The sequence below is a fragment of the Telmatherina bonti genome, assembly GCF_933228915.1.
Source record: "Telmatherina bonti genome assembly, chromosome: 4".
Taxonomy (NCBI): domain Eukaryota; kingdom Metazoa; phylum Chordata; class Actinopteri; order Atheriniformes; family Telmatherinidae; genus Telmatherina; species Telmatherina bonti.
In genome coordinates this window covers 22,325,885-22,338,089 of record NC_136622.1, presented here as the reverse complement: position 1 = coordinate 22,338,089, position 12,205 = coordinate 22,325,885, and the positions used below count along the sequence as shown (strand labels likewise).

The following is a 12,205-nucleotide window of genomic DNA, read 5'->3' as shown; positions in this document are numbered from 1 at the left end:
TTGTCATCATTAAATCATGTTGCATGTGCAAGCATTTCTACTCAATATCATCTGTGTCTTAAGAATACTCTTGTTTAGGTTTGTGAGTGTTAGAACGCCAGAGGCAGTCCATCGGGGCACACTACTAAGCTGCCATGTCAGATTCCACCAAATGCCAAAACCGAGTAAGCTGAGTCGTTGTGGCATTTGGTGAATGTGGCCCCTGCGGATGAAGTCCATTGTGCATGCAGATCTGGCTCACAGCTGGAGCCAGGTGGACCACAGGCTGCCACAACAAGGGAATTGCTGGAGACTGAGAAAGGGAATGACACTTACTAGATCGCAATAACTCAGAAATGCCTCTCAAAGTGAATCCTCCCCTTCCCTCACACAAGACAATGCACATAAAGCATAATGGAAGGAGGGCCCCCTTCCTGAGATGGCAATACTTTCTGTCTGATTGTCTGACTGGCTTATTACAAAAAAAGAAGAAAAGAAAAGTAAAGAAACTAAAACTCTGACATTTTGTGATTTTTTTTGCGGCTTAGCTGCACCGACTTATGCTGTAATGCAGTTCACACAGAAAAGACACATCATAAGACAAATCAGGCCTGCACGCACTTTTTGCATTGTAATTATTCCATGTGGGTGGCAAAACGGTAGTTTTGATTGAATGTATTGACAGTGTTCTTATTTTGGACTGATTTTTATTGACAGCCTTGAATGTGTTTTATTCAATTTTACATTTTGGTGTATATATACATATTTGTATTTTGTATGTATATATTAAGGCACATATGTGTAACTTTTAATTTTGCAATTCAATGTAAACTGTGTATACTTTCTTATTGTGTAAAAGCCCAAGTAGGGACAAGAGTATTTTTTTTTTTAAAAATGTATAATCATTTTATTCAAGTATTTCATACATCAGTAAGATGTAAAAATCACTGTGGGTAGGAGTCACTCAGATGTGGACGTTAATGGCTGCTATCTGTTGACTGGCCTGCCAAGCCTTGTTAAACCTACTTGAAGCATTTCAAACACCAAATAACATCACATCCTTTTATACCAACAACAAACTTCCTTCCTCCCCTGAAGCCGTTTATCTACCTTTCAATTCATGTCACATTTCATTTCTTGCCATTGTTTTCAGCTGTCTTCTCGTCTGATCCCTGGTCTTCTTTGAAAGATGCATGTGGATTTCTAGCAACCTGCCCTTTTATTTTTTTTATTTTTACTTATCTTATTTTTTAATCCACGAAATTCAGTGTAAGGTTGTGAATCTCTCTTGAAGCTTCTTCACATCTCTCTGAACATCTTTGTCAAAATCAAAGGTCACACATTACAAGGGGCCAGAGGTCAACTGAGTGTCTCTGTTTCCTGTTTTCCTTCTTCCTAAGGGGTTCTTGTATCTCTGCAGCATTGCTGAAGGGGAAGGAATAGTAAGGATGGTGGAAGTTAGGAGGGGGGCCACTTTTCTACCTCCGTTTGTGTCCGTCATGTGTCATGGCCACTCTTGGTTTTCATGTTCTGTCTGGCTGAGTCTCCTGCTCCAGCAGTCTCTGTTTCCTCGCTGTGTCCCTAGGAGGCAGGAGACACTCCCTCCTCCTCAGCATCCATTTCAGCTTAGCTCAATGTAGCTGAGCTCTGCTTTCACCTTGCTGACACCAGCTTCTCAGCACACGCCTTTCCCCTGCAGGGGCTCAGCTGGTTGACAGGCAGCTGTCTGAATGGATAAGGCAGAACAGGACACACACTGTACTCCGGGTCATCGTCACTGAAGTTCTAACACCTTTTTTTACTGCCACCCCTTTGTCTTGGACACTTCTCTTCGGAGCATCTCACGCGAAAAGAAACATTCATTAACCGTTCTTTTTAACTCTTGCTTGCTTTTTCCTTTATTTGAACATGTTCAAGTAAATATCACGTTTAACACACGATATGTGTTATTTTAAGGCAGACATCTATAGTGACTTTAACAATTAATCCCAATATAGAGGACTTTGACTCCAAAACTTGAGAAGAAGTCCTCGTTTGATTACCATGGGAAAGGAAAATCCAGCCACAGGGGCCCAAAACAAGCCAGTGGCTGATGAAGACAAATGTGCAAACACATGTTGGCAGAATTGCTTTTTGGTTGAGCGTGATCGGCTACGCTCAGGAGGGCAGAAGCAGAAGTTGTGATTTATAGTTTTGTGCTGTCCCTGGACCACCACTGTCTGCTACCTCCCACCACTGTAATTACCATGTGTGTCTATTAGAATAGTCCCACTGCCCACAATGTATCACCTCAGCTGAGAGGAGAGGAGAGGAGAGGAGAGGAGAGGAGAGGAGAGGAGAGGAGAGGAGAGGAGAGGAGAGGAGAAGAGAAGAGAGGAGAGGAGAGAGACAGTATAGATGATTATATAAATGTGAAAAAGAAACATAAAAAATCTGACTTGATCAAAAACACAAAATTCAGGTTACAAGCCTGTATTCTCCCAAAGCAGGTTATGTTTGGGAATTTATTCAGACTAAATAGCTCTCACCAGGTTGATAAGTCTGCAATAATCAAGGGTTTGTTCAGCTTGTTCGTTTCTTTTCTTTTCTTTTTTTTTTTTTTTTTGCTTTACTTTGGGCCTTACAGCATCTCCTAGTGGGCAAACTGCCTGGTCCTTTTCAGATCTTTGGAAAATAAATCTTTGAATAATGGGATTCAGTCAGAGCTCTCAGGAACTTTGATAAATAAGTTGACACTTTCTGATGTTGTTTATCAGGTGGGATTTTGCTGCAGTGTTTGCATTATGGATCCTTTTCCCTTGCTGTTTCATAGTCAGAGTGTGTACACACTCCACCACTCACACACAGTCAGAAGATTGTATCTGTCTGTACCTGTGCTGTTTTTTTTTTTTTGTTTTTTTTTTTTTTTTTGCTAATAACATGCTTTACAAGATAACTGCATTTTGTGTCTTTCTCAAATGGAGGTTTTGCCAAGTTTGCTGAAAATAAAAGAACTGATCACCTTTTATATTTTTTCTCGAGAAGTCTGACCCTATAATGAGACCTGGCACTGTGCTCTGCTCAGTGTCATTTAGCTTGTAATTGGCCTGGGGGTGTAAAGGGCAGTCTTGCATCAAAGACCAAAGAGAACTAAGTGACTTGCGATGACAGAGGTGAGAGAATTAAATTTACTGTAGGGAGGGAGCTCACACAAATCTCATTCTGTAGAAAGCCATTGAGCCTTTTGTGTGGAACAAAGACAGTGTTTAGAGCAATAAAGTACTCAGCAATCTTTAAGCTGACAAATGAGTGACGTTTCATCATTAAACTGCTTCACAATGCACACCTTATGTTCAAAGCACACATCACCATTTACATTGAAAAGAACACATTACAGTAACCAAAAGCAGCATATTAAATGAGATGTGTCCTATGAAAAATCCAATATAATATGTTTGTTTGTTTGTTTGTTTTTTGTCATTTTGAAATCAGTGCTTTCTGAACAACCAGATGAGGTATGAAATGCAACCTAATTAAAAACTGTAAAACTGCTACTATTTTTTAAAATTATTTCCCTTGATTTATTCCCTTTTACCTTTAGATATAGTTTTTAAACTGGTTGAAGCGAATGCGCGGTGACTCCAACAATAACAGACAAACTCATAATGGTATATATGAATGAAATGAAAGACATTGTGTTAGCTTTTTACTGCATTTATTCAGTAGTTGAATTTAGGGTCACACAAATGATTGAGGTTACACAAAGGGTGGTGTGTTTATGTTCACATTAATATCATAGCTCATTAGAGAAATAGCCATGGTCTCAATTGATCCATGTGACCACAGATTCAAGTGGTTCAGGCTGAATTTGTGAGTCATTGATTTTTATGGCTTATTAAAGGTATGAGTATGTTACTGAGAGATGTGAAAGCAGGATTACTGGGAAATAGGGATATTGATTTGGTCAAGATGCAGAGGCTTAGATTTCAAATTCCAAAAGGAGGCAGGTTTGGACATAAGAACAGTCTTGACTGTGAGATATTGGAAAATGTTATGATGAGTCACAGTTTCTTTGTAATAGTATAATGTCATAATTATTACTTGTATAGATAATCTGTACATTTGGGTATTTGTTAATCCAGTATATGTACAGTCTTATAACAATACAGTTACAGTTGATTAAGTAATAATAGATTGGTTACATTTTAATCTGGTATCCCCTTGATGTATGAATATTTCAAATAGCAGATTTATGAGTTGCTCATCCCTTTAGTAGCAGTTTTACAACATGTCCAACCTCAGCAATCTCCTTTCTTCCATACTTTTTATGCTTATACTGCAACACCTGGGTAATATATAAATAACTGAATGTAAACCAGTGATTATTCAAATAGTGCTGTTGCATTCATGACACCATAATGCTGTAAATGGATTATTCTGAAATACACTAAGTGAAAGGCTTTAAAGTTAATGTGAATTTGGTTTCCATATCTAGCCTGTTGCTATGTCTGAGTAGCATTAATAGTAACAACATGTAGTCAATGTTTAATTTTCAATCATTGTCAAATACACATACTCTGAAATTAGTCCAGCAGGTGTCGCTGTCGCAGCATGTTTCATCCTGTCTGCTACATGGTGACGACGATACTAAATCAGGAAGAGCAAAGTCAATTTGAAGATTTCCTTATTTACTGCAGCGGTACCGTTTATTGCTGTGTCCTGAATGCACATCAGAAACAAGGGTTTTAGTTGTAGTTCCTACGTAAGTTTACTAAAGCTGCAGATACAGCCTGAAGCTGCTTTAGCCTCAGTGTTTTGTATCGCTGATTGCTATGTTGTGGAGCTAACTGCTACGTATGCTAACTTGTCTCGTCTTTTGGCAGAACCTCCATTATTTGTAATCGTGCACTCGCCGTTCAAGTTGCTTTTCTTGTGAGGGGATGTCTGGAAAAAAAGGATCCCGGATATTCGTTGTGGTCTCAATAGCCACTGTGTTTCTGCTGGACGGTGCTATTTTTGCACACGCTAAGGTAAAAGCAGCTTGTTATCCACATCTAATCCCAAGGTTGTCGTCGTGGTTGCTGACTTTAGCTGGATCATAAGAAATCAAGTTATTTCTTTTGTTTGCTTTTTAAAGGTACATGTAAAGCACATACACATTTAAACTGTTCTTTAATAATGTGTTGTTACTGGGATCTTTGATATTATTTCCCATGTAAAGATTCCTCATGCGTTGATTCACAACTATATTTGGGTTCCCTTAAATAAATATGTTATATAACCTCCAGCTTCCAACGTTAAAAGACATTTTTGTTTGGCAATCATTTCTTTGTTATATCAGTGCTTATTGGCAATAAATCCCTTTTTTTTTTCTTCTTTTTTTCCCCCCCCCCTTTTTAAATGGTGCAACATCTGTAAAGAAAATACATTTGTGTCTCGGGGACAAGGGTTGACTTACCAAATCTTCTCTAACCAATGCCATACAGCTTATTCTGCTATTGACTTTTGTTTTGAGCCTCTGGTTTCCAATGTGCTGGCAGTCATGTGCCCCAGTGATTAAATAAACACACAAACACACATGGGGTGAGTTGTTACAAATGCAGGTGGAAGTATAGCAGGCCTTTCCACTGTAGTGTGTGACCAGCATGAGGAGGAGATGCCAGGCTGACGGCCTCTATTGTCAATATATTTAGTTTCTCTATACTTTGAACATCCAGTCCAATTAACAACACCATACAAAAGTCTGGAGCATAAATACTTGCTTGGGAGTTTATCCAGGGTTTCATATTTTCATGATTTTCTGCTTCTGAAACCCTTTTAGATGTAATTTATTACCAGCAAGATCTGCTGTTTGGAGCAAAAACAGTCTGATCCTCATGTATGTCCATTACGTCCACTTTCAAAACTAAATTTTAAATAGCTCTCCTCACCAACAGCTTTATTGATCCCTCCCAAGAAAAAGCTATTATAATAAACTTTTTTTTTTTTTTTTTTTAACATCAGTGGACACTTGCTTCAATATAGTAGTGGGCTTGTGAGTCTTTGTGTCCAGTTTAGTTAATTATGGTAGATTTTGGCTAATGCTTTTCCTGAGATCTCTCAACAGCTGGATAATAAGGAAACAGGTGGACAAGTTTAGAGCTGCTTTGACCCAGTTTTCTTCACTATTACAGAATTTTGAAGATGTTCGATGCAAGTGCATTTGCCCACCTTACAGGAACATCACTGGTCACATCTATAACAAAAATGTCTCCCAGAAAGATTGGTAAGATTTCCACTCACGGCAAGCAAACTTTCTTTTTCCACAAAGCTACATTTATTGTTTAAGTTATGTGTAACTTTTGCCTTATTTTGCTTTAGTGTCACCTATAGACATTTTGATACATTTTGGTGTATTTTCAGTAACTGCCTCCATGTAGTGGAGCCCATGCCTGTTCCTGGCCATGATGTGGAAGCTTACTGCCTGCTATGCGAGTGCAAGTATGAGGAGCGAAGTAGCAACACCATCAAGGTAAAACTGGCTTTCACTGGGGTTTGGCTGCTTATCTGTTTTTTTTTCTCAGTTTTTAGTCTTGAATAATGCAGCAGCAGCAGGCGTAGTGTGATTCTGTGTCATACGAATGTTTCAAAACTTAATCAAAAGAAATTTGTGGAAAGTGTCTGTTGATACAGAAAGCTACACATCTCCAGGAAAATATGGACATTTTAGTATGTGAACCCTTGTAAGACAAATGTGTAACCATTAATGTTGTGGTCACAGTAATCCACAAATACAATCAATGCTGAGCTTTATCATTGGAAAGTGGTTTTACTATCTTATCTATGTTAACAATATGCTACCCTTACTGAATGTTACAGGTAACCATCATCATTTACCTGTCTGTCGTGGGTGCTCTGCTGCTCTACATGCTGTTTCTGCTGCTGGTTGATCCTCTTATCCGCAAACATGACCCCTATACTCAGCCTCTGCACAATGAAGAGGACTCTGAGGTAACTAAGCAGAAAAGAAGTACATATACAGTAGATGCATTTGTTTGCAAAGTGTAAGGTCATGGATTACAAACACTCCTGTTTTTCTCTGTGTGGGTTCAGGAGATGCGCCCGCAAGCAGACAGTGGACAAGCAAGAGGAAACACAGTGCTAGAACGGGTCGAAGGTGCACAGCAGCGCTGGAAAAAGCAAGTGCAGGAGCAGCGCAAGACGGTTTTTGACCGCCACAAGATGCTAAGTTGAAACACCCCCCCAGTGCTCAGTGCGTTACACTGTCACCAGCTGCACTATAACATACCGTTTGTCACCAATGTGCACTGCATCCACTTTTCTAGCTGTACCTCACTGAGAAACATTTAAATGCACTGAAGCAGATATCTAATTTCTGATTAATCTAATTTATTTGCTGGAACCTGATCTTACGCAGCAAGGGGGAAAAAACTGCATGTTTTGTGCACTCAGTCATTTTCAGTAATTGCATTGCAGCAGATCTGGAATGTCTTTATATGTAAAGAAAAATATCTAAATAGTTGTGAATAGCTTTATATGTTGTTTTTTTTTTTTTAACTGGACAATATGGATCAGTTTCTTGTGGTGTGATTTAGATTAGTTACTTCACAAAGAGTCTACTGAGTTAATTTATTGGAGCTTGCTTATGCGATTGTCAAGCATTTCATTTTTTCTAGTTAAGGTCTGCTAATTTGTTACTTTATAAACCTAAGAAAATTGAGCTTTTTTTTTGCAGTATTAATTGTAGTAATAAAAGATCACCATCGTTACTGCTTTCAACCTCAGCTTGTGCCTTTTTCCCCACTCGCTGTCTTTCTGTGTGGGAAAATGTGTTGGACCAGACGCATTATGTGTCTCATAAATATTAGCAAATCACAGCTTTCAAAACATAACCTGCTGGTAGAGAATATCCATCACAATAGCTGTTCGAGGCTGTTTTCTTACATTTATAATCAAATAAAATTAGTTTTGGAAATGAAATCTGAGGATCAATTTTCTGTTCTTTATTCTGCAGCAAGGTGTGATGTAAAATATTGTATTTGCAAAGAGAGACCAGCACATTTACCAGTGCTTTAAAAGCACCCCTAGAGGAGTGAAATCTCTACACGGGGAATGTCTGAAAGCTGGAACCCAAACCACGGTGCTGCTCAGTGGGTACCTGCTGACTGGAGGGCTTTCTTCTTCATGATATGACACAAAAGGGGGAAACTCATAACTTCATGCACAACATTAACTGGCCACATATGTTTAGTTGTGTGTAATGTGTTATCATTTAATGTACATAATGGTTAATTGTTTTAAAAGATTTCTTTTTAGTATTTCTGCTGTTAGTTTATCTACAGATGCCTGACACGTTAAAGGAAGGATTTCACTGCTTGACCTGTGCATTGAGGAAATGCAGATAATCAGATGTGCTGTGGGGTGTTTTTGTGACATTGTTTTAACCCCCCCCCCCCAATTTATTTTCCTACTGTAAAAACATACAGGAACTTTAGGACTGCTGTGTGGAACTGCTTTCTCCATCAACACTACTATAGGATGGAGAAATTTCTGGAAAAACGATGTGCTATCACTCTAACAGCTCCAGAAATGTGTCAAATTAACGCCAAGACTCATTACATATCCACTGGTGGTTTGGACTGGTTCATTACCTTACGAAAGCACTTTGTTGAATTTTCCTTTAATTTCTTTCTCATTTGTATGTATATCATTAGCCTAAGTGAGCAGTTGATCTGCCCATGCCTGTTAGCTTGATGTGAAATAAAGACATGACCTGCTCATGCTTCCAGATTTCTGTTGAGTTCTTTCTTAATTTGTCATTGTGGAGTGTTTTTCCTGATCAATGAATTTCTTGCACATATAACACTAGAGGGTGACATAGTACACATGTTTACTTGTTTTTATGCTGTGAGAATATTGTCATACTTTGTTAGTAAATTCAACAATTACAAATAATCTTTCAACTAAAGTTCTTCCATACATGGGTCAGCAATACATTTACTTTATACTATGTACCGATGGATACATTTATTCCTACTTAATCTTATTCACAACTAATTTATTTGGATTATAATTCATATTAAATATAAACCTTCAAAAATATCTATTAATTGGTACTAAGAAGCTGTTCCAAGTTTGGATATCTCATCATGCATTGATAAGATGTTGCATGTTCAATAAACCAGCTGCTGGAACTAATGTTAAATACCATTCTATAACCAAGGGCAGCTGTAGCTCATTGGGAAGAGCAGTCATCTTCCAACCAGAAGGTCGGGGGATTGATTAAGACGAGACACTGAACCCTGAATTACACATTCAGGGTATGAGTGTGTGTGTGTGTGTGTGAATGGATGGTAGTGACAAAGCACTCTGAGTGGTCAACATTGCTGGAAAGGCACTATATAAATACAAGTCCATTTACCATGAGAGCAGTGTCACTGTGGAACAGTTGCAGAGAGGAAATAAGGAACTGTAAGTCTTTCTCAAGCTTTACAAAAATGTGTAAAAACATTACATGTAGAATATAGGTGTCAGGCTGCTATTTGAAATGGTTTGTGGTTTTATTGTGTTTTTTCTGTGTAATTTTTCTGACTTTCTGCTAACCGCAGGGGACTATCTGATTTTCATAATAACAGTAATGTGAGTAGGGTCAAAACTTGGATTCTTTATAGGAATATTATGAACTTAAAGCTTGTCTTTCCTTTTTGTTATACACTGTATGAGACTTGCTCCCATTCAGGCATGCCACTATTTATTGGATCAGGGTTCTGTGACATCCAATGCAAAAACAGAAAATTTCCTGTCTTTTTATTTACTTGCTTGAATAAATTGTTTTACTAAATAAATTTTAAAAATGAGTAGATAAGAACATATTTTTTGTCAACGTTTCACACAATTTTCTGGTTCAGACTTATTGTTAAAACTGTAACACAACTTTTTTTTTTTTTTTTAATAAGCAACATGCAAACATTTATAAAGTAGTTTATTGCATTTAGTAATAGAGATTTTTCGACATTTATCCAAAAATACAAAATCTAATGAAAGGTCTGTTTTTTAAGATCCCCTTTTTTACATTTACATACATCATGGTTGTATTTTATCTTGTATTTGTAAAGTTTCACTTCAGCCTCGTGTATTTCAAATGTGCAAATTAGATCATGCACTTCATACAATATTTACAATGACCAATTTGCACTTTTTATAAATGCGTATTTATTAATATTTGACTGTTTTGTCTGTTCTGGTGTTGTTTTCATTCTATTGTCCCACCTACCTGGAGACTCCAGAAGTAAATTGACATTCTTTAGTATATCTGACATGTTTACATCATGTTTTTTGTGCCAATGTTCATTAAGCTGCATTTTCCCAGTCAAATGATTGAGTTTAGATTTGAAGAGTGTAAGTGAGTTGATATTGCAGAGAGCAGGGGGAAGTGAGATCCATGATTGAGGAGCAGAGCAACTGAATGTTCTGCGCCCAGGAAGTGAGGCAGGGATGGTGTACAGTGAGACAAATTGAGGATGAGGAGTGTGAACTGGTGAATGGATGAGCTCTGAGATATATGGAAGGACAAGACTGTGGATAGTCTTGTAAGTGAGTAGTAAGAATTTAAATTAAATGTGGAATGACATTGGAAGTCAATTGGACTGCTGCAAGATAACTGATATGATGAGGTGCGGTGCGGTGCGGTGCGGTGCGGTGCGGTGGGATTGGTTGGTGTGGTGAGGAAATGGAGTCCTAGTTATGACACAAGGATACAAATTCTGAACCAACCGCAGTTTGCGAAAGGTTTCCTGAAAGGGCACTGGTCTTGGTGAGACATGAGTAGAATGCAAATGAAAGCGACCCTCCCGCCCCCACCCCTAAATGTACATATATATATATATATATATATATATATATATATATATATATATATATATATATATATATATATATATATATATATATATATATATATATATATATATATATATATATACATATACATATACATATATATATATATATATATATATATATATATATATGTGTATATATGTACAAGATTCAATTTGTCACACTGTTGTTCAAGTTTTTACCGTGTTATTGTTTAAATTTTCATTTTAAAAAATGTGCCATTTTATTTTAATGCTTTAGTTTGAAACTAAATGTTTAATTTTTCATCTTGCATCATATTGTTCTTCAATTCCACTGAACGCAGTCTATTTTCCCTCCTTTGTTTTGAAAATGAAGACTAGCATTTGGAATTTAACACTACTTGTACTGCAGAAAAACTAATATACTGCCAACCCAGCTCCCTGTAGTCTACTGTAACTTTGGTAAAAAAAAAAAATTAAAAAAAAAGAACACAGCAATGGGCTGTAATCAACAGATTTATTTTACAACAGTACCATACTGCTAAGTAGATGACAGTAGGAGCACTGTGTATTTAACAATAAAATACTGACAATCCTGCTGCCACTATTATACCGTAAATATACAAGACAATTTGTTACAGAACTGAACCCTGGGGCACACCTCTAGTTAATGGAAGAAAGTCAGAAGTGACTGATTTTAGCTGAACAAACAAAGTGCACTCAGAGAGAGGCTTTAAACCAGTTGAGGGTATGAGTGATACCAATACTGGAAATTGTGTCAAGACGGATGGTGTATGAAATGGTGTTGAAGGCAACACTCAGATGGAAACGAATCTACACTAGAAAGTACTCCAGATGCTGCTTATGAATGCCCACAAGAGGAGATATATCAACAAATTGTATTGTGTTTTTCTGTTTACAGTGATAGTACATAGTTTAGCCATTTATTAAATAATGTATATGCTAAGAGTTGGTGGGAACTAATGGAAATGTCATTAACTGCATCACGTGGACCTAACATGGAAAACATGTAAACACACAAAGTTTGGATTGCAAAATGAGCTCTTAATGTCTTGTGTTAAGAACTGATTATTCTACTTTTTCTGTAGTGAGGAACATCCAGGCGCTTCTTTATCTTCCGTCTGTCCATTTGCTTTTGATTTGTTTGCAATTTAGCTTTCAGCTTCTGTGTCTTCAGTGCTATTTTGCTGCAGGAAAAGCCTGCAGCAGGACCACTGCACCCCCAAAGACAGTATCTTCCCCCTTTTTTGCTTTCGTTCGTCACTGCTGCCCTGCCCTGCTTCCACCTTCCTCCCCCCTGCCCTCTTAACCATCCCCAAGCATGGCCTGTCGGTGGTTCACAATCTAAATTTAAACCCCAGCAGGGC

The 12,205-nt window shown here is 37.7% G+C and overlaps 1 protein-coding gene across 1 annotated transcript; it reads left to right on the top strand.

The window, feature by feature from the left end:
- Positions 1–4,598: 4,598 nt before the first annotated feature.
- Positions 4,599–8,736, top strand: tmem9 (transmembrane protein 9). The gene is made up of 6 exons (XM_079239301.1): positions 4,599–4,720; positions 4,842–4,988; positions 6,132–6,223; positions 6,361–6,469; positions 6,817–6,948; positions 7,051–8,736. Exons 2-6 carry the CDS (start codon positions 4,899–4,901, stop codon positions 7,189–7,191), a joined length of 564 nt encoding a protein of 187 aa, XP_079095427.1. The 5' UTR covers positions 4,599–4,720; positions 4,842–4,898; the 3' UTR covers positions 7,192–8,736.
- The last annotated feature ends 3,469 nt before the right edge of the window (positions 8,737–12,205 follow it).